The sequence below is a fragment of the Pieris rapae genome, chromosome 15 (assembly GCF_905147795.1).
Source record: "Pieris rapae chromosome 15, ilPieRapa1.1, whole genome shotgun sequence".
NCBI lineage: Eukaryota > Metazoa > Arthropoda > Insecta > Lepidoptera > Pieridae > Pieris > Pieris rapae.
The window spans coordinates 3,138,003-3,160,614 of NC_059523.1; the positions used below are offsets into that span (position 1 = coordinate 3,138,003).

The window sequence follows — 22,612 nt, forward strand, 5'->3', positions numbered from 1 at the left end:
ACATATAACATATTTGTAATATATATTGTCTGTGTAAAGTCGTTCGTATTTATTATTGTAAATTAATTTATTAAAATGATCGTAATAGATAATAAGTATTAAATCGGGTCCAATACGTAATACATAATTATGTTATATAGTTAGAAAATGTTGTTTCTGTTTTTAGGTTAAAATGGTTGGACCAGTTCTATGTATCTACTAATACTGTAGGCACAAATATTGTCACTAAAAATATTATAATATAAAAGATAAGCATTATTAGATTTTGAAAAGAATCTCAATATACAAATGTTTCAAAGAGAGGACCAGGCCAGAAGGAAATAAATTGTACAGTCTTCTGTATATATGTGTAGGCAGAAGATCATTATACAAAATTTATACGCGTCAGTCACGCTTGTCGCAGATTTTTTGGCTCCGAGCGCTTGGCAAAATCACTTTACGAAAGGCGTGTTCTACTATCGCCAAAGGAATTTGTATAAAAAAACATTCATTTCACATTCAAGTCACGTGACGTTATTACATTATTAAAGTGTGTAGTGATGTGTGTTATGTCAGATTGGGATAACTATGTGGTAACTTCCCGATGTCTAAGATATATGTATAATCTAAAGAGGTTAACAATGTTTATACATATTGACTCGATGTATAATAAAAGATTGTTTTCGTTATGAATCTCCTTAGAAAATATTATGGACATTTTAATAATTTCAACTGACGTAATTAGAAATCCTTTAAATTATTTTGAGCTGTCAAATGTTCTTGACGAAGTATTAAATGCAATTGAGATGTATTACAGCGCCTCTATTGGCTATGGACAAAACTAAATTTTTATACAAATATTTTAACATTGAAAATCAAATATCATAGTATTTTTATTATAGTGGTTAATAGATTCTAGATTAAAGAGTGATGTAATATTAACTTGTTTGTACTTTGTAATAACTGTATGTGAACGTCCAAAATATATGTGATATTAGTTTTACGCACGTGTAATACTCGATGTTAAATAAATTTTGATGTTGGTAACGTTCTTTATTATCTATGACAAACGTCGAATCGATTCAGCGTTTTATCTTTGAAGACGTACCTGACAAAGTTTCATTTTAATTATATTATAATGGATAAATATTAAGAATTTATCATATTCGCAAAGAATATAAATATCACTTAAAAAACAAAACGGACAACGACTACAAAAAATACAACATTAAAAGACAATATTCCATTTTGTTCAATATACTTTTAAATAATAATGTTTTTATACCGGAGGCTTTACTTAGCATCTTCTAATAACCGACAGCGATTCGTATATACCATAAAGAATTTTTGTAAGAACTACTATACAAACTACTGACCTTATTGTCTGCAGTGAAACTTTAGTATCAGTCCGCTCGCTCGGCTTCGATGCTTCCACAAAAGAGTCTATATTTGCTTGACAATAAATTATTTATCGGAAAATTCGACTGCAACTTTTTTTCATTTTATTGGGATAATATTTGGGCTCTACTCCTTTGTTGCCTCAACAAACACAAAACAAGAAGGCTATTTCACTTACATCTTTGTGATAAGCGGCTCCACGCCTTCTGAAATTCTCTCATTAACGCACATATAATTATATCCTTTCTATAACATATTTTGATAAGGATGTGATTTTCCTCATTTAAAAATGTGAGAGAAATTAAATATAGACTGAAAAAGAGTAAATGCAATTCAGGACTTATGATCTTTTTATCAATTAAGTAGATTACTTTGTACCCGTCGTTATATGTCGAAGACAATGGATGTGAAACAATAATGTCAACGGTCAATGACCTAAATATTAGTAATGTGTTGCGATTGTGTATTTCCTGTCTTCAAACCTGGATTATACTGGATTTTGAATTAATCTTGCATTATGCATGTAACATAATATAGTATTGTAACCTTGTCCGTTAAATTTTTATTAGTGAAGATTACTAATTTATCTTAAGAATAGTGCAACAAATTATTTAATTAATCGAATGATTATATTTTATGTTCCTTAATGAGGGAATCTGAGTAGGTACATCTATCATCATTATTATAAATTAAAGCGCTGTTAGAAATCGGTCAGTGCTGTTTGTATGTTTTAAAATAAGTGTTCTTTGTCATTTTGCATGATGCTTTGCTATTTTAAGAGTAACCGAGAAGGTACTCTTTTAAAATAGCACTTCTCGGCCTAGACCCGCTGTCTTCTTTGCTGATGAGTAGGAATGTCTGCCATACAAATTTAATGACGTTGAATAACTGATACATGTATCTTATATTCCATAATAAACATATTTTATTTAATACTTTAATATTAAATAATTTTCTATTCTTAGTTGAAGTTACGAATTACTATTATGACGGAGTCACCGGTTTTAACTCATTTAACCTCGTTATGTATAAAATATTGACTTAAACATCTACCTGGAAATCTTTTAATATACTAAAGTCACACATTGGTTTTAAAGAATATATTTGTCTAATATATAAGTTCGTGCTTCTATAACAATTTCGTTGTGAGGAACTTTGGTAACAGATTATTAATATCATTGTTATTTTTTTTATGTTTAGTGTGTATATATTGTCTGTATTATGTTTTTCTTTCCAAGGTAGTGTTGGACCACTGAAAAGGGATACTGGTAACAACTACTTAAATTGCTTATTGGTATTTTTTATATATGTGTGTGCTTTCTTTCAAACTTTATACAAAACATAACTGTGAAGTTGAAAGACTCCAAAAATTCAAAACACAATCTTGTTCAGACAGTTTAAAGGAGATTATAAATAAACCTTTTTCGTTCATAAATTTTACATCTACCATACATCAAGAATTTTCGTATACACTTTTCATATGACTTATTTTTTAATGTTCCCGCTTTCGTTTATTTCTGTATACGGTCACGGCACTGTAAGTATTTAGTAGGTATTACTTTTTATATTTCACTGTTTTAACTATTATATTAAGTAGTATTCAATTAATAAAAATATATAGCTCAAATTGACTAAATCTTTTAATGTGCGGATTTTATGGACATAACGCATATATAATATTACAACAGAATTGACAAAAAATTATTTATTATAAATTTTATTATTTTCAATAATGGTGTATTTTAAATATTAAGTCTTACGTATATGGCTGAAATATTTTTCAAATAATCATTATTGTTATAAAATGAGCAATAAATATGATTTTTAAAAGCGACGAACATTTTTGTAAGGGCATTTTTATAATATCCAATTTGTCACTTAGTCCATAACATATATTATTAGATATAGCACAAAAAGTTAACGGAGGACGGTGCCCCGCTTTTGATAGTTCAATTCAAAGGGTATAGTAATTATAGTAGGTTCAGATTCAACTTTATGATAGTCGTGTATCTTATATTTGAGTTCGGTATATTCGTTTAGTTATAACGAAGACTGTAAAATTCCTTGAATAATCCACCCGATAGCCCCTTGCGTTGCAGTTTGCTCGTCTGCCCTAGACCCATAAAAAACTATTCGTTTGGTACATAATCAATATATAATTTTATGGTATTAATGTATACTAATGAACGTCAGTAATAATGATTCCAAATTTAAACACAGTTCAAGGGCATAGAACAAAAATAATGAATTTTTATAAATTTTAAATCGATCGACAATTTTTTTGTATATCATACGGTAAATAAAAATTAATCGCAAAATATAATATGTATATATATATTGCTCAGCTCAAAACTCGAAGGCGGCTGGACCAATTCCAGTTTTTTATTTCTCCCTTGAACTTATTAGAAGGATTTTATGGCGAGAAAAATACCAAAGTAATTATATTTAGCACTTTATTGCAGAAAAGCAAATAGTCTCTAAAGGCTCCGTCCGTTGTTCCACAACTGTGCGGTTTTTAAGGCAGTTTTTACCGCGTACCACCACTAGGTGGTTCCAGCTGCCCACTGAAGTATTTTCGACACAATTTCACTTAGGTTCCTTCAAAAAAGGAGCCATTGCAATTTGCCGGCGACGCACTTGCGAGCCTACTGGCAATGAAAGTGTCATAAAGGTCAACCTGGTCGTTTGCCCCTATTCCATATGTTGGAATGTAGCTACTAAAAGACGAAGTAACAAAATCATATTAAGGCGATAGCTAGTATAATATGCTTTCAAAACATACACATAGTAGGTCGTTCATCTAACATTACAAATAAATAACCGGTCTCTAGGTTCATAACATAAAAAAGTTATAAAAACATGTCATTCCGAGATAAAAAGGTCATAAGTCAGTGGTGCGGGAATATTGGAAATCTTTGTATAGCCGTTGTGTTCGTTATATAAGAAAAATAGGTTTATAAATTAGCTATTTTTAATAATAATATAATATTGATATATAGAGCTAAGTTTTAATAAAATAAAAACTTTGTATTTTGTTAACAAAGTATATTTTGATAACAAAGGATACACGAGAACTCTCCGTAGCACTTCGCAGGCTTCACGGGGTGACCTCACTACTCCGGGGATTTCTGTACGTTGGTTAGCCACAGCCTCGCATTCCAGGACTACATGGGTGACTGATTCCTTTTCGCTGAAACAGCCTCTGCACATGGGGCTGTCTGTTGCGCCTAGGCCAAGAAGATGTTTATAAAGGAGTAATTGTCCCTAAGAGCGTTATAATAATAAAGACTGATTTATTCCTTGGAACATTTATCCATTTATACAAAAGATATTTTTTCGAAGGGCCTCTTAAATATATCCTCCAATGTTTTATTATGACCTCAGTGTGCGACTCTCATCCCTGAGGTCGTAGGTTCGATCCCCCGGCTTTGCACCAAGTGGCTGTCTATATACGCATACGCTCAAGCGATGCAGGACGGAACATATTGAGGAAATCGGCTTGCCTTAGACCCAAAAAGTCGCCGACGTGTGTCAGGCACGGGAGACTGACCACTTACTTCCTTCTAAGTAACTTCTATAAACGGTCTTGAAACAGATACAGAATTCTGAGGCCCAGACTTAAAAAGATTGGAACGCCACTGGTATTTTTATTCTTATAATTTGGAAACGGAAATGGTCCCAAGTGATTACTGAAACCCATCCATCTCCCTTTGAAGGTCATAGGCCTTAAAAAAGGCCAAAAGAGAAGCATAAGAGTGTCTCGTGATTATGGAACAATATTTTATGGTTTAATTTTGCATCTGGTGGTCTAGTTCCATCCAATAATATATATTGGGTGTTATAAATATAATTATATAAATCTACTGTGCGTTTTGTTTAAATTTGTGTATGTTCAAGTATTCTTAAGTCGTGTAAAATATATCTCTATATATCGATATCATATAAATTTTTGTGCGTGTTACTCCTCATAAACGGCTGGACCGCTTTTGATGAAATTTGTCTCTATTTATTTTTAACACAACATTTATAATCAGAGTTTTTTTTGTATTTAAGACGTGTCTACACGACTGTCTACCCGTAAGTCTACTTACAAGTTCCATTTGACATAACGTCAGATACGTACCTCCATAGAACTTATAAAATATGGTCTAATTTTTATCAAGCATAACAGTACCATATAAATTTTGACCCTAAACATCTATACCATACTTTGATAACCTCGACGTACTGATAACACAGATTTTGACCCCAGTCTTTACCCAACCGCCGTCGCGGTTGCACGTCAAAATGGATCACGAAGTATTAGATAAAACTACATCTTCATCATTAATTCTTCCAAAAGATGACAATCAAATAGTGATAATATCTCCTAGTAATGGAAAAATATTAATTCGTGAGGACACTGTGCTACAAGGGTGCGTGGGCTGTGGAAGAGCCCAATTTACATGTACGGGTATCAAAAAGCAATGGTCTGTTTTGTGTTGGGGCCAGCAGATAGACAGGAGATATTATTTATGTGAGTAATAATGGCGCGAATCGGAAAGATATTTCAAATAAATTTTAATCCGAATTAACATTGACATTGCTCATTTTGTTAGTGCTGCACACATAGATAGATAGATAGCACAGATTATTTAGTGTGAAAACGTACACAAATTTACATTCACATTTATTTATTATTTTTATTATCTTATAATAAATTTAATAACCCGCCAAATTTCTACGCTTTCTGGCGTCGCACCAGTCCCTATGACGTACTTGTAAACACAAATATCAACGTGTTAATTATCATTCTAAAATGACAGAACATACAAATACACATATTTTTGGATCAAAAACAGTCTCCGACGAAATTTTACAAAAAGCATGCAAAGAGATATTGCAGGTGACCATTTTGCGTCAGGTGACTGATGTATACAAAAAATATATATAAATTAATTATAATGTACAAGTTACTTTACTCGCTTTTGAAATCCATATTACACATATTATTCTCAATAACACTTTATTGACATAATAATGCGAATAAGGTTTCTAATAGGCCTTTTTTTTAATAAATAAATAGTGCATAAAATAACCATGTACTTTTTACTATATTAGAGGAACAATTTGATGTCCTTTTTATACAAAATAAATAAATTGTTGACCATATATAAAACCTTTATAAATATTTTTTGTCACAAGAACTATCAATGCCAATGTCAAACTAATTTTATTTCTTTGTAATTGTCGCGTGACTAACATAATTAGCTTCAAATGGATACCTTTTTCAGACATGTTTAATAATAGAGTATTAGACAAGAGGAATTAAAAAAAAAACACAAAACAAAAACTCTTCATATTATACGGTCAGTCTTTAGCTTGAGAATAGGAATCTTTGCGGAATATTTCTCCACGTCATATACATATTAAGTAAAAAAATTAGTTAATTTTTTTGGTTAATAAATATTTTTGTTACTTAATCTCTATTAAAAGCTAGACATATACGGGGAAATAATAAGTCTATATTGTTAATTTATAACAAATATGTAATCTATACAAATAAATAAAATTTAATCGCAAAATATTTTTCTAAGCGCAAAATTCGAAAACTGGACCGATTCGAGTATTTCTTATTTATTTTTCTTACTCTGAGGAAGGTTTTTATAGAGACAAACAACTTTAAATTATAACAATAATTAGCCGTGTTTAGGTTTTTATTGCGTAGAGGCGAACAGCCTCTAATCTCTATGGGCTAGCATAGCAAAATGGTTCATTTAATAGTAAATAGTGTAGCTACTAAATAGGTAGGCTAAAAAATCATATTAAGACATAACGAAGTAGAGCTCGAGTATAGTAACAATAAATTCGTGTTACTTAAAAGAGTGCTTCTAGTTTTTCAAAAATACATACATTTTGGTTAACAATAAAAATTATTAATACTTTGTTGAGGTTTCCCGCTGTTTCCTGACCCTTGAACGTAGATAGTGATTGCACACGAGTTTGTAAAACCGCTCATGACTGTTTAATTGACTAGATACAGTAGGAATTAATACTATGAATTTTGTACAATTATTTTTATCTTTTAACGCCATTGTAAAGCTCTCGCTCAAATTCTTTGTCTTTTTAACTTTGTTTAAATTTTATTAAAATATACAAAAAAGCCTATATAAAAAGGGGTTTAATTTATCTAAATTAATATCTATACAAACGGTACACTTTTAATATACCTTATTCGATCGATATCCCGGTCAAACTTATTACAAATATATAAAGTGATATAGTTTTTAAAATCTCTTCACATAATGTACTCACTTAATTTTCCATTCATTATAAATAATCACACAAATTTTCGTTTAATTTACAAAAAAATTCAAACAATAAAATAGCGTACAATTCTTAAAATTCTTAATTCTTATGGTATTACTTAACTTCATGTTAACATGACAACTAGCCTCCTGCCACTTATATAAAAAATTGTGTGCGTTGGAACTCGGGGCCTGTTAAAGCCTTCGTTGTTAGATAAAACAAAAAGTCACACTTTTCAACCGCCTTAAAAAAACCCCTAAATGTTTACAGTTTATTTTTTTACACATTACTCAAGGGTCTTTGAGTTTTTACACATTTAAACTGAAGGTTATAAACACGTTATTGAGTGACGTCAAATTATAAACACAAATCATTAATTAGTTTTCTTAATATCGCGAGTCTTAAATAAATATTGACTCTCATAAATTAGCTATACATAAACTTCTGCCTAATTACTATTATGTCTACGAGAAAAAATATATCTACTATTGGACTTGTCCAGTATGGGCAGTGTTGGAAGTGGCTTCGGAGCTCGGCGTGCGACAGTTATCCCTGAGGTCGTAGGATCGTTTCCTGGCTGTGTCTATGCGTGTACACTCGCTCGTACGGTGAAGGAAACAGACACAGAAATCACAATTGGAAACAAGATTTCCGTTAAAAATGAATAATAATTAATAAAACTGTGTTTAGGTATTATAAAAAACTGAAAGTGCTTTTTGTATATATTTCAGTCCCTTGAGTTTTTTAGGCGTCTTTTTAGGCTCACAAAAAAACAAAAGAAATCGAGGTAACCCATCCAGTTTTTAAAACTTTATTCAAAATAAAGGTGCACCTATACGAGTTCATAGCTGTTCTCTTATGCTGAAATATGTCAGGCCTACGCATTAAGTTGACGGTTACAGTATAAGGTTGCAGCGAACTTCTCATTATGTCAACACTCGTGTTCTTTGCTAGCATTTGGGCACGGCTTTATTTGTTGAGTATGTTTGATTACTATAAATTTTATTTCCCTTATTTGTTATATCATTAATACGCGATTTCGGTTCTTAAATAAACAAAAAATGTAAGGCAAATTAAATTTAGGTTTTAATATACGCACTTGAAACTTATGGAGCAGTCATAATGTAATCGAACCGTTAATTTTCTCATAAATATCGTCGTAGCAATAGTATACTAATCAGAACAAGAAAAATTTATAATATCTTAAATTAAATTTATTTTCGACACAGAAATATACATTATTAAAATATTCTTAACCTACATTTAACTTACGATTAATGGATTACATATATATGATAATGAAAAAATCTCTATTGATAGTATTCACTACACATACTTAAACATATAAATATATCTTAATTATGAAGCGAATGATCGTTAATATTACTAAAGAACGTCATACTTTAATCGATATTTAGAGCTTTTTGAAGTTGGCTCTAGGGCTTACTTTTGTAGAAATTAGCACACTGCATCAGACAACGTGTACAAATCAATTAACGAATGTTATATAAAAACAAGAAATAAAATGAACACTATTCAATACAAAATTTATCATGGTCAAATGTATCGTAAAAGCTCATAATGACCAGATAATATTAATTTTTGTTTATAACTGCTTCGAGATAAGTATTGTATAGATAAGACATAGTAGCTTCGATAAGAATATCAAAACATTGGTTGGGTCATTCATATTATCGCAACAGACATTTTTAGAAAATAATATTATAAGTTGAGTTGGGAAAATGCAATTATAATATGATTGATTATAGAAAAATTCACGGGAAACGGACAAGGAACAGAATGGAATGATTTTGTTCAATGGGACCTTAATATATAATATATATATACATACATTTTTTTTACCTACTTCCAAACATACTTACGAAACCATTTATCTGTTTTATTATCCTTTGAAAGTGATATTTAATAGTGGGATTTGGCAGCAGGCCTATTACAAAAAAAAGAAATACAACATTTTGGTTTACGGAACGTACATTTTTATTGATCTGACCATCGCTGCTAAAGTTCGCGATTAGACATTTTGTCTTTCGTTTACTTTATTCCCAAGTTAATTTTGCAAATTCATAAAAAAAAATGAATTTATTCGTCATTCTTTTGTTTTGATATAAAACTTCGGCGTTTGTTTTTTTTTGTAATAGACTTCGATGTGTGTGGAGCCAACCTGCCGACTTACTGCAATCTGAGATATGAATCAAAAATATTTAATTTCCTAACCAAATAACCAAACCTATATAAATTAAACTATTTACGAAGCGCCCGGCACAGAAGGAGCTCTACGTGTTGATTATTAGTTATGCGCACTGTTTAAAACTCATTTCTTGCTGATAAGGCCTTGTAGACGGAAATGTAATGTTACGAGGATTCGATCAATCAATGAAGGAGAATTTATAATTTGAGAATAATAATAAAATGTATGTTATTGCTATGTGAGAGCTAACTAACTTGTTTTTTTTTAAAGTTAAGTTTGATTAAATCATAACATATTATATTACTTGTACATACAAGTCATGTCACCTATCAATCAATCAAAAATAATTTATTCATGTAGGTAGTATAATGTACACTTATGAACATCAAAAAAGAAAGAAATATAATATATTGATTTCATTTCCTAACAAGTGTTAGCTTTTAATATTTATTTAATTAAATTCCAAACATTTTTTACTAAACATTTTCTTAAGAATCTTGCTGTAGTTGCTCATTTGACTCCTTCACTTGTTTACTGAGGTTGCTAGATATAGAGATATTATGACTATTTTTTTTTTCAGTTTTAACACTTCTTTCGGCAACATTTGCACTTAGCCTTATAGGAGCCATAATCTTCTGTTGTACAAACACAATCAATGATGCTATTTTATCTGTAAGTACTAGTTAACAGAGTATAAGAAATATTAAGTCTTTTCAATAACCCATAGCTAAAATCCATACGATTTATATTACATGTCTTTATGGAGCTCAATAAACTTATATTTTAAACCTATTAATTAAAACGCACGACCTTTATTTTAAGAAAGTATGATTACAGTAAAACCCTGCAGTCTGTATTCTCGTTAGTGCAATTAATATACCCAATATGCGGCACAAAGGTACCAAAAAAAGTTCGGGAAATCGCAATCGGTATTGGAAATTGCATAGAGTACCGGTGCACATTTTCTACTATACCATCATGCACTAGAAACAACTGTAGGCAGATAAACAATTGGAAATATTCAAAAATATTTAATTTGCATTTTTATTTTTCCTATTATGTTTGATAAAAGTATATCTAATTGTGTAAAACAGACAAACTAAATTAACCTACAGATTTTATCAAATTAGTTGTGAAATATACAAATAGCAAAATATTTATCACATGTCACAGAATATGGCGATCCGAAACAACTCGATCGCATTCTCCATGTGGCGCAGACCGACGGTGCGGCCTATAATGAAAGTGCATCTATTCAATTACACCAACTGGGAGGACGTACGAGATGGTAAAGCTAGTAAACTTAAACTTCAGGATATTGGGCCGTATGTGTATTCGTAAGTAAATACTTTGCTTATATCACAGTGCATGCTACATATTGACCGTTTTTCGTTGTAGTGATGATAATAATATAGTCTAGTCTTCGCCCGTCGTCATTGAACTAGCTCCCATACCCACCAGCTATTGGCACTCTAGTCGCGATGTATGAGAGTCCTGGCGTGGAGCTCTTTGCCATAGCCGTAGCATGAAGTTGGTGTCTAACAAGACGATACGCCACTTTGATATGGCACCATCTCAACCAGTTGGTGCGCAAAAGCCTAAATTAATTCAAATATTTCCGACAAAAGGGGTTCAAGGCATCCTACGGGCTTTTTTTCATCGTTCTGATGGATCCGGAAGGCCCAATAACGTTATGGAACAACGAATTAACCTTGCACAGGCCCAAGCCGAAATTCGAGTCTCGCAGGAGACGCCATTGCGTGAAAAAGTCGCGGGAAAATCCCATTCTGGCAGCTTCGCTTGCCAAAATAGCTAAGTTGTCAAGGCCAGCAAGATTTCATTTAAAAAAAAGTTATAACTCTTTATTTCACCTGAATTATCTAGAAATACTTATATTAATGTAATTGGCCTGTGCATGGTAACTAATGGGTCTGATCCAAAGAAAAAGCGATTGACATCTTAGTGCAACGAGTGCAGTAACCCATATTGACATTTATCTGTAAGGTGAGAATACCAATAAATCGAACAATTGATTCTTTAAGTGCTCCGATTTATTCATGTCAATGTTTTCAATTAGATAAGAATTATTTTTCAGAATGTATCGTTGAATACATTCGTTAATATAAATATTATGATGTTTTGACCGAAAGGCACTCAATGTAAACAACTTAGCCATTTTTTTAAATGTGTCTTCACTGAGTCCTCGTGGAACATTTTCCTTGACTGTGATTGATGTCATCTTGATAAAGGCGATTTATTCCACCCAAAATTTAATCGCTTTACAACATGCAACAGAATTTAATAGGAAAGTTTGATGTACAATATATTTTCTAGAAAATATACGCTTGTATGGATTACTACTAGGTTATAGGTTAGCGTGGCGTTAAGATAAACTTATTAGAATTCTCGGAAGGAAATAGTTTATCCATTGACTTAGGAAACCTTCTTACACTTGTTAATCAACTAATTTGATGTTTTTCTCTTTAAGATATATGTATATCATTAATGATGTTCAGTCTAGACAAAAATATTTTAAACGCATAAGTATTATATTTTGTTATTATTGCGTAAACAAGATTAGGTACATTCAAATTAATATATTTATCAAGAAAGTGATACGAGGAACGGTGAATAACAATAAATCTCTATTTATTTTATTTTTTGATCAAAGTGGGGACTTTAAAGAAATATGTTTGCAGCCAGCAGTTAGAACGGGTGAACATAAAATTCGAAGGAGACAAACTTACATATCAGGAGAGGAACAATTTTCAATATATGCCAGAAATGAGCGCTGGACCACATTTCGACCAAGTGTTTGTTCCTAATCTACCTTTAATCGTAAGTATATATGTATATATATAAGAGGAGGCAAACGAGCCTTCGAACCGCACAAAAATGGGACTCATTGCAGCGCATGGGCAAGCATTTTTAGCGGGTGCGTTGCGGCCTTTGAAGGAGGAGTACACTGTTATTGGCTAGTTCGCCTTGTGAAACGTACTGTGGACTGTGGAAGACCAAATTAATTTCAATCTCTCTCATGAAAACAATTCAATCTTAAATTTCTTAAAGTGTGTTTTGCTTCACAGGGTGTTATTTCCAAATCGCTGAATCTGCCAAATTTCATTAAATTCTCATTACTAAGCGCATTGCAGTTCACGAACCATCATGACGCATTCCTCAAGTTACCGGTTCATAGGTAAGAAAAATAATATTTGCTATTGTCATCAATTTATTGAATTGAAAGAATACGCCTTAATAAATTGCATAAGGTTATTCCCGCTTTCATTGAAGCCCGGGATATTACCGCGAAAATCAAATCGCAATTATTATATTACGAAACAAACTCCGTACACGAGTCGAACCAGTTTTCAACGGCCGCGGCGTTCTGAAGTTCCTTGTCATTTTCAAAGCTTAAATGTTTAATTTTTTTTGGTTTTGGTGAATTTGAGTGGCGCCATTGCATTGATTGCTGTTTTATTTCTGGATTGACGTAGGATATCCACGTCTCATCACCGGTAACAATGTGTCCTTTTGCACACAAAAAATCTTACTACAGCACTAACTTCACAGCTGGCGGGAGAAACGATTATCGCGGACATTGTCTACTGTACGCACAACTAGCAAAATTACTACTGAATCAATTAAACAACACCTGAAATAACTGCACGAGTAGTGCACGTACAGATATGTACAAGTTTAAACGTGTTATGACTTGTCGATTCTGAAATATAAGCGGACGGCCCTTATTTGAATATGCCTCGTAAAGATTAGTAGGTTTAGAATGAAAATATTCGTACATAGGGGGGAGGGACATAAAAACCAGGGGCTATCTATAGAACTCAACATAGTTTTTCTAGATTAAAACCCTTAACTAATTACAATTTCAGGTTCCTATGGGGTTACGATGACGACATAATTAACAGAGCTAAACCGTTTTTGAGTTTGAATGGAAAACTTCGTTTTGACAACTTTGGGCTTCTTGTTACGGTAAGCTCCTTAATGCGGTAAATAAATTGAAAGATTTATTAGGATTTATAATATTTTTTGCCTACGTAATAAGCATAATTAAAAAATAATTTAAAAAAATCTTTAATGCTAGAAGAATTTACTCGCTGTATTGCATGCACTACTTATTTGTTGAACGAGGATAGCATTTGATTAGAATATTGTTGTTTTACTTTATAAATAAATCTAACAGAAATACAAATTTTAATTTATTTTTCGACATTTGAACAAAGTTGGGAATTTTCTGTTGGGACACTTCCATTCCTATTTGTTAACAGAAAAACGGCACCGTTCCTGACAGACTGACAATAAATACTGGTGAAAATGACAAGGACAAGATAAACATTTTGGAAAAATACAATGGCGATACAATATTACCCTATTGGAGTAGCACTGAGTGCAACAGGTAAGATGTACATATATGCAAAACTAACCCTCAAAATGCCTATTAATTAGATAATCGTATTATATTTGTTTATATTAACCCTTGTGAGTTACAATGCAGTTTTGGTCAACGTACCTAAATGTGTTGTGTGATTGGATGTCGTTGGCCAAATACAGCTAAGCGAATTTGTTTCGGTGTTGTGTAGAGATGTGGGGTCTCGATTTGTTCGGAATAATACCTCCAGCTGAATTTCATCATCGGACGTAGAGGCAGAATACGAAATTCCACCCGTATCACCTCGTTCCACAACTGAGCGTTTTTTATGGCAGTTTTTACCTCGCATCACCACTATATAGTACCAGCTGCCCACTGTAGTATTTCCGAACAAATTCTACTTAGTCTTAAGTCAAGAAAACAGCTTAAAAAGCTGGCAACGCACTTGCGAGCTCTCGGGTAATGTTAGTGTCTAGGGGCGGCTGTATCACTAAACAGCAGGTGAGCCTCCTGTTATATAAAAAAAACATTATCTTTTGATTTTAAGATCGTTCTTATTATATTTCATATTACTTTATGTTAGAAACATATAAAACAAATCTATACATTTAATTAATTACAATCATGGGTCCATCATTGATACGATAGTGGATAAGAAAATAGTATTTTAAAAAATATGATTTTATTGGTTTCTGTCTAGGCTCTTATATTTAAAATAGTGCTGCCGAGCAAATGCTTTAAATAGCTATGATGTGATTTCCATTAGATTATTAAGATTTTTGGTCAGAAATAAGCATTACTTAAAACATAATCATAGTTTAAAAATATGGAATTATACTTACATTAATTTTTACATTGAATTTATCCCTTATCATTGTATAGTTCAAAGTGTATCTTGTAATGGTGACGTCTAAACACATCATCCAACATTATTATTCTTAAAATCAAAATTATTTACTTCCGAGGGTTACTTAATATATTTTCAAGCCATTTAAAAAGGAGTAAAGATAAACCAGAACGATTTATATGTGCGCATTTAATAATCGCTGGAACGGAGAAGGAAAACGGGAGGAATCCGGCTTGCCAAGGCTTGCTTGTGTCAGGAGGCTGATCACCTTGCTTGCTTTTAGTTTGACAAATGATCATGAAACCGATATATAAGTCTGGGGCCCAAACCTCAAGAATTTGCAGCGCCTCTGATTTCTTTATGAAGATAAACCATTAGCTACCTACTAAGCTTTCATGGTTTGGTTCTTAAATCATGTTATTCACCGGGGCATTGGTTGGAGAACAAGTTCAGTATTGTAATTTGGCTTAAATGTAAAACATAATTTATTTCTACGTCTCTTTCATAGGTTTATTAGAATTTTAATAAGATATTTTTTGCTACCGCGAAACAGTTAAAATACCTGTTGTTACAGTATTGAAGGCTCTGACGGGACAATATTCCCCCCCTCGATGTTGGATAAGAACAGAACAATTTATATATTTTACGGAAACTTGTGTCGGCGACTGCCTTTTAACTACGTGAAGAATGTAGATGTAAGAATATTTTTTACTTAGAAATTAGGTAACAATAATTTTACTTTTAAACACAAGTATGCATTTATGTTATTGTACGTACAATGTATAATTTCATATTTTTTCCGGTCATGCTGGAAATTCAAGGGAGAGGAATTATGTAGAATGTTTTTTTACAGTTATTGAAATTTACACAATTTATTCAATCACAATCGATATCGGTTTTACAGGGGAGCCCTGCTGCTCGTACAGACAGCTGATCACCTGTTTGTCTATTAAAAACAAATCACAAAACATACAGAAATCTAAGGATAAAATATCTAGATCTAGAACCTAAGTTACGAGATAATTTCCATGATAAAAAATTGCAGATTGGCGATGGAATTGAATTACTCCGTTACTCAATGCCTAGAACAGTCTTCGATGATCCTGCTCATTATTCACCGAATCAATGTTATTGTAACATTGATACCGCTACCTGTCCGCCGCGAGGAGTCATTGATATTACCAGCTGTACTATGGGTAGGGTTATTGCTTGGCATTAGTTTAGATACGCATGCATAATTGTTTAACTTTAGGCCTCCAGTCTAGACGTCAAACCAATTACATTCCAATGTAATCCAAGACTAACGTCAAACCAACGAAAACCAAATCTTTCAATAACATAGTTACTGTGGTAGGTTACTGTACTGCCCTGATTAACATAATTATTACGTTATTTAATCCTCGAATATTTCACACATAGGACAACACGATACACAAACAATTTCTGTCTTTTTCCAGGTGCGCCATTGGTAGCGTCCTTCCCTCACTTCTACCTCGGAGACCCCAAACTCCGTGAGCCGTTTGAAGGATTGGAGCCTAATCCTGAACTCCACGATTCGTACCTTGATATTCACCCAACTCTAGGAATTTCGCTTAGTGGACAATCGAGGTAATTTAGTTTTATAAAAAATGCATATATGTAATACATAATTATTTGACAAAAAACAATAAACGCATTTTTTTAAATTAACTACTCATCTGTCTATTTTCATCATAACTGAAAACCATTTGGCAAAAAGAGACGAAAAAGTACTTTAGAAGAGTAATTACACAAACGGTTTTTAAGAATGATTTCCAAAATTAAAACAACCTATTACAAACTAAGTAAATCATACCTTACCTTCCTATTTACAGTTTGCAACTCAACATAATTGTACGAAAATCATCTATACTCGGTACACTAAACTTTTTGGAGGATAAAATGATTCTGCCAATTGCATGGATTCAAATGGTAAGATTGATGAAGCGAAGGATAATTTGATTCTACTAAGAAATTTTATGTCAAAGAACAGGGTACCATTTTACAACACTTCAAAAGAAGAATTATAGCATTACTCGTCAATAAATTAGAATCAATGATTTAAAAAAAAATAACATTAACTTAATTTTCCAGAAAGCCGAAGAATATTCCAATATTAATGGCGTTCTTAATTTCAGACAGTCGAAGAACTCCCTGAAAGCCTGCGAACGCTAGTGTACCACGGAACTTTTTCAACGGCGGCGGCTCAACTGGGATTAACTGTATTTTTCATACTAACGTTGATTATTTCTGGTCTATGCATATTCATCATGTTGGTAACTCGAAGAAAAAAACCATGCGCGACAGTGAAAATTATACCAAATGAGGAGGTTAAACTTAGCTGATAATGCATTTATTTTGGGCTAGTGTTTTGCATTACATATAGGTCAGGCAGAATGATATTGTCTGGGGAGTTTGCCTTATATTTAAACATAGGTATTGTATGACAATTTAATTCCATGTGCCATTTCAATATTTAATGTCGTAATTGGTCTAAATCCTTTCCCATTGACGTATACATTTGATTTTTGATCTACAAATTCAATAGCATTTGTTGCATAAAATTATATTTACTAGGTATATTAAACTGGCTGTGCCAGTTTTACTTATACATGCTTGGCACGATACTACTTAGAATAAAATAAATTTAAGTCCATATAAATAAGACAGACATTCCATAAGTAACTTTAATATTTTCGTAAGATGCTTAGATTTAAAAAAATCCGTGCTAACTCTATTTGGAGATCAAAATCTCTTTCAAATAAAACCTTGTTATGTAATATTATATAGATTTAAAAGTTTATAATATATTATTTAAAAAAAATGAACTGTTATTGTAATATATACGTTTTTATTTTGAATCGTGTGAATTACACCACGTTAAAATTACCAACACAATATTAACGTAAACTACGTTTAACAAATAGGTACTTAGGGTCTGTTTCACAATGTCCGGATAAGTTCCAAATAAGCTATTTATTAATTATTGGTAGGATAAACACTATTGTTGCATTACACGACTGTCAGGTAGCGCGAAATTTCTTAGGAACTCGTATCTTCCGAATAATATGTGTTGCATAGCTATTTGGTACTTTATCCATACATTGTGAAACAGGCCCTTAATCATTTAACGGTTTTAGGTACGCGCTACATTAAGTTTTAATCTTAATTACAGATTACAGAACACGGTAAAATTCTCATGTTGCATTTAATAAAATAAGAATTATTTGTTATGCGAAAATTTATATGAACATTTTCATATTAATATATATTCGTTTTAACTTGTAAGCTTGTTATCTGTTCTTTTCTTGAATGTAATTTTGTTAATAAGTTTATTTCTTTCACTAAGTTATTGGAATAATTATGTCAATTAAAGTTTTCTTATTGTATGTATTAAAGAGATATTTCGATTATATGAAATAAAACACACAAATCACTTTAAAGGTATATTCTTATACACTCTCCTGTACTGGAGGTTCGTATCCTTCAGGGCGCTCGCCTTTCTCTCCGACTTCACCGCGCTTGCCGCCGCCACCTAAATTAAAAAAAAATCATTAAACCTTATTCCCTGTGCAAGACTCATAAAAATTATTAATAATCTAATCAGCAGTAAAATCAAAAGGGAACAAAAGTTTTCATCAGTTTTGTTGTCATTGCGAGCTAGGTGGATCATCATTTCAATTTTGATATTTAATATCTAATTTAAGATTGTAAAAATCTAACCTTCTCCATGCAATTCCATGAGTTTTGCGATTTCGAAACGCGGCCTCTTCAGTACTTTTACCTGTAAAATAAAGTTTTAAACGTGATTTATATACAGATTTACAAATTTCTACAATTGTTATCTGGTATTTAAATATTAAAGGGGCTGTATAAATGAGCAAAACTTCAAAAGAGCAAAAGTTCATGACAGTTAAACATTGAAGAATATTTAAACAATTCATCAGGTCAGTACAATTAAGTAACCTTACTGTGTTTTCCAATTCAGATATACCATATTTTTTTGGAAATTTTTAACATTATTATTGCTTGAAATTTGTTATATAATATTTACGGCCCACATCTAAAATACTAACCTTCCTAATACAAACATCTCTAAGTGGGTAGATGCTGTGACAGGCTTTTTCAATGTCCTTAGCGATGGAGTCTGGGATCAGTTTGTTGACAACCTCTCTAAGCTCAGAGCTGGCAACATCTCTGGTGATGATTTCACACATCTTCTTTCTGATGGCACGAACCTACAAATAATGTCTTTGATTAATCGTAGCAAAAGAATACGAAATTATTCGATAAACATAAAAAATTAACTGATTGAATAATAATGGTATTTGGCAAATTCAAGATTCAGAAACGAGACCGACTGTTTCTTATGCGCGTCCTTCTTCCCGTACGTCAAGAATAATTGGTTTTTGACTTTGATCGGACTTAGAGCGCAGTCTCGCTTCTAAATGTCTTAACCTATGTGAACTACTGCGCTTGATTATGTACATATAAAATTTAGATTGTAGCAACGACATAAAAGACCAAAAATAACAAATATTTAAGGCACAATATAATGCGGTCGCGTTTATTTCTGCAGTTTGAAACGATATACAGGTGATAGACAACTTGTATATAGCTGGACTGCAGATATAATATATAAAAGTACAGTATAAACTTTATGTGACCACATGATTCAACATCTAACTCCCTGAAACAACAATATTACTCAACTGGTTAAAAGTCAATGATTCAGAAGATCAAGACCATCTACCAGTGATGACAGAATGTACTGGGCCAAAACAAATGGAACTGATACATAAAATTTATAATGTTTAAGTTGACATAGACTGATTTATATATATCTTCTTTAATTAAGGAAATTATAACAGTGCTATGGTCTCTAATATATTGAAGATTATCCTGATTACAAGCTATATTATAAACCATTAATTAAAAGTTTAGCAAGTTGTTAATTTCTTACCTGTGTGTGCTGTGCGTAGCAAGTCTTGCGCTGGCTAAGTGAGTCCTTGTTGGTAAAACCAATGCAGAACACACGCAACAGGTAGCCATCTGTGGTCTTGACATCAATGTTGGCTTCAATTAAAGTTTGCCATTTCTTTACCATCCATCTGGAATTGCAGGTTTAATGTTTAAGAGAAAATTTAAAAATCAGAAAAATATCATATTGATATTCAATAAATTAAAGCAACAAGAATGTTGCAATAACATGAATTCATCAATGTATAAAAATTTATGTGAAATCATATTGTGGCATTAATATTTGCAGTTTGAAACGATATAAAGGTTATGGAAACACCTTCATATAGCTGGACTGCAATCCTGTGTTATTATTATTTATAATCAGACAAAGTAGTGGTGACAATTTACATTACAAAAGAATGTTAATTTAAAAACATGATTGTTTACAAAATTCAGTATATCTTCTATTTTTTTTTCATCCTATTTAGTTAAAATTTCTTTTCGCTGAGATTAAACATGTCACTTTAAATTTGTTTCTTCATTTATTTACTAATATGTTATTGTATGGACTGCTATGTTGAACCAGATATAACTAAAATTTGCAGACAAATATGAAGACATCTCACCTGAGCTTGTCAGTGGTGAGGTCCATGCCATGGAAATTACAGAGCACATTACGACCCTGAACATCCTCAGCAATCAAACGGAATTTACGGAAAGACCTGAAATAATAAGATATGACTTTAAGTGGGTTCTTAAATTAAATAAATATTTTCTATAGTCTTTTAAAAATGTCAGTGGTAAATCAAAAGGGAACAAAGTTCTCATCAAATAGTTTCATTGCGAGCTAGGTGGATCATCACATTATATTTAATTTTTAAAGAGATCTAATTAGTTATAATTGCATACAGTTGAGGTAATTATTATTACATATTGAAAAATAAAACTATTATTTATTTCAAATAAAATGTTAACAGTATAATTAATACCTTTCAGCATCTGTGTCAGCTTGTAAATCTGCAAGAGATACCTCAAATACACGACCTTTTAATCCTTCAGAAGCAATTTTGGTGCCCTGAAATAAAACAACTTTCTTGAGTAAAACATTTGAATCTTAAATTTTTATTAGTGTAGACAGAGATGTTATCAGAAGTAAATCAAAAGGGAACAAAGTTCTCATCAGGTTTGTGTCATTGCGAGCTAGGTGGATCATCATTTAAGTCATAAGTTGCTAGTAACCTATTCATACATAATTTATTTCAAAAATGCATGAATAGGTTACCAATAAGTATTTAATGGATTAAAAAGTCTATCTACAACTATATTGTGTGGACTTTGAATACAAAAACTCAAGTTTCAGCTTGTTATTTACACGTGTCCAAGTTGAAATAATAGTGCTTAAAGCTAGCGGCACTCCTACTTAACGCATCTACTTTTTTAGGTAACAACTTGGCCGGAAACAGATAAGACGATCGGCATACCTGAGTACGGTTAACAAGGGTTGTTCCCACTTGCCTCTTCGTGAACATAGACGGGGCTTTGACATCATACCAGTCCTTACGGGTGAAGGGATCAACACTGAAAATTAGACAAAATTATTTCATATAACCTCAAAATACGTACCAAACATTACATGTGTACATACGTACAAAACAATCACTTTCTTAACAGCGATAAAATCAACTCGTGTTACAACTGCTAATCATTGAAATATATTTTGTAGAATATACAACAATTAGTTGAATTATAGGAGGTATATGACACGAGATAGTTCTTTCATCCACTTATATTTGAAACATCACTTTCACTAGATATAAAAGAAGAAGTTAACTATTTTGAGGAATAGTTAGGTAGCAGAATTTGTAACTTATTTGGGACTTACATCTTCTTCTTAACACCCTTTTTACCGCCCTTCGAGAGGCCTTTATTTTTACCAACCGCCATGTTCAACCTCAAACTTGTGAAAGAAGGCTAGAATTTGTTTATGGTTCGAATAACTGTCAAAACCAGAATCTGTTTAATGTATATTGTCAAATGTCAAGTTATAACCTAAATAGTCTAGACATAAACAAACGTTCTGTTAGTTTTATTATTAAGATCTATGATATGATATAAAAATCTTTTTTACAAATTTAAAGTATTTGTAGCGAGACCTAAAATTTGAGCCTACAAATCACTAAGATGACGTCATACCTTGACACGGGCTATTAATGTTATCCCGATTGCTAAGAAAATACAACTTCTCGACATTGACCACTTATTATGTCGGTAACTAGGTAACATTGTGACGCGTTACGCTCTTTGGCCCCGATTTCCTCCACTTCTATATATACCAAAGTGAGAGTATGGTACTTCCCAGTTCCCATATAAAAAATCGTCGTTGAGGGACGTGGTATTATCGCGTCGTGGGTTGCGGATAAGATATTTTTTTAGGTTCTAGGACTTCCTTTGACTGGATAATGTCAGTTGTTGGTCTAAAACAATAATTTGGTCTCGATTATTTAAATATATTGTACTGAATTTCTAA

The 22,612-nt window shown here is 32.1% G+C and overlaps 2 protein-coding genes across 2 annotated transcripts; one reads left to right on the plus strand and one right to left on the minus strand.

Annotated features, from left to right (window-relative positions):
* The first annotated feature begins 5,639 nt into the window (after positions 1 to 5,639).
* Positions 5,640 to 18,906, plus strand: LOC110997930 (lysosome membrane protein 2). The gene is made up of 12 exons (XM_022266320.2): positions 5,640 to 5,893; positions 10,455 to 10,546; positions 11,048 to 11,211; positions 12,574 to 12,712; positions 12,961 to 13,070; positions 13,762 to 13,861; positions 14,158 to 14,285; positions 15,680 to 15,800; positions 16,151 to 16,301; positions 16,563 to 16,713; positions 16,959 to 17,055; positions 17,262 to 18,906. Exons 1-12 carry the CDS (start codon positions 5,665 to 5,667, stop codon positions 17,466 to 17,468), a joined length of 1,689 nt encoding a protein of 562 aa, XP_022122012.2. The 5' UTR covers positions 5,640 to 5,664; the 3' UTR covers positions 17,469 to 18,906.
* LOC110997932 (40S ribosomal protein S3a) lies at positions 18,557 to 22,120 on the minus strand. Its single transcript, XM_022266321.2, has 8 exons — positions 21,968 to 22,120; positions 21,567 to 21,663; positions 21,075 to 21,160; positions 20,712 to 20,807; positions 20,087 to 20,234; positions 19,200 to 19,361; positions 18,847 to 18,907; positions 18,557 to 18,658 (listed from the first exon to the last, which is right to left on the minus strand). The coding sequence occupies exons 1-8, from the start codon at positions 22,027 to 22,029 to the stop codon at positions 18,576 to 18,578; spliced, it is 795 nt and encodes a 264-aa protein (XP_022122013.1). The 5' UTR covers positions 22,030 to 22,120; the 3' UTR covers positions 18,557 to 18,575.
* Between the last annotated feature and the right edge of the window lie 492 nt (positions 22,121 to 22,612).

Bases quoted from the DNA above. Each gene is read 5' to 3' on its own strand.
- LOC110997930 (XM_022266320.2), top strand. From the start codon at position 5,665: ATGGATCACGAAGTATTAGATAAAACTACATCTTCATCATTAATTCTT. The intron at 12,713-12,960 runs GTAAGTATATAT...TTTGCTTCACAG, and splicing joins TTCCTAATCTACCTTTAATC to GGTGTTATTTCCAAATCGCT. The intron at 13,071-13,761 runs GTAAGAAAAATA...TTACAATTTCAG, and splicing joins CTCAAGTTACCGGTTCATAG to GTTCCTATGGGGTTACGATG.
- LOC110997932 (XM_022266321.2), bottom strand. From the start codon at position 22,029: ATGGCGGTTGGTAAAAATAAAGGCCTCTCGAAGGGCGGTAAAAAGGGT. The intron at 19,362-20,086 runs GTAAGAAATTAA...CATTATTTGTAG, and splicing joins GCTACGCACAGCACACACAG to GTTCGTGCCATCAGAAAGAA. The intron at 18,659-18,846 runs GTTAGATTTTTA...TTTTTAATTTAG, and splicing joins CATGGAATTGCATGGAGAAG to GTGGCGGCGGCAAGCGCGGT.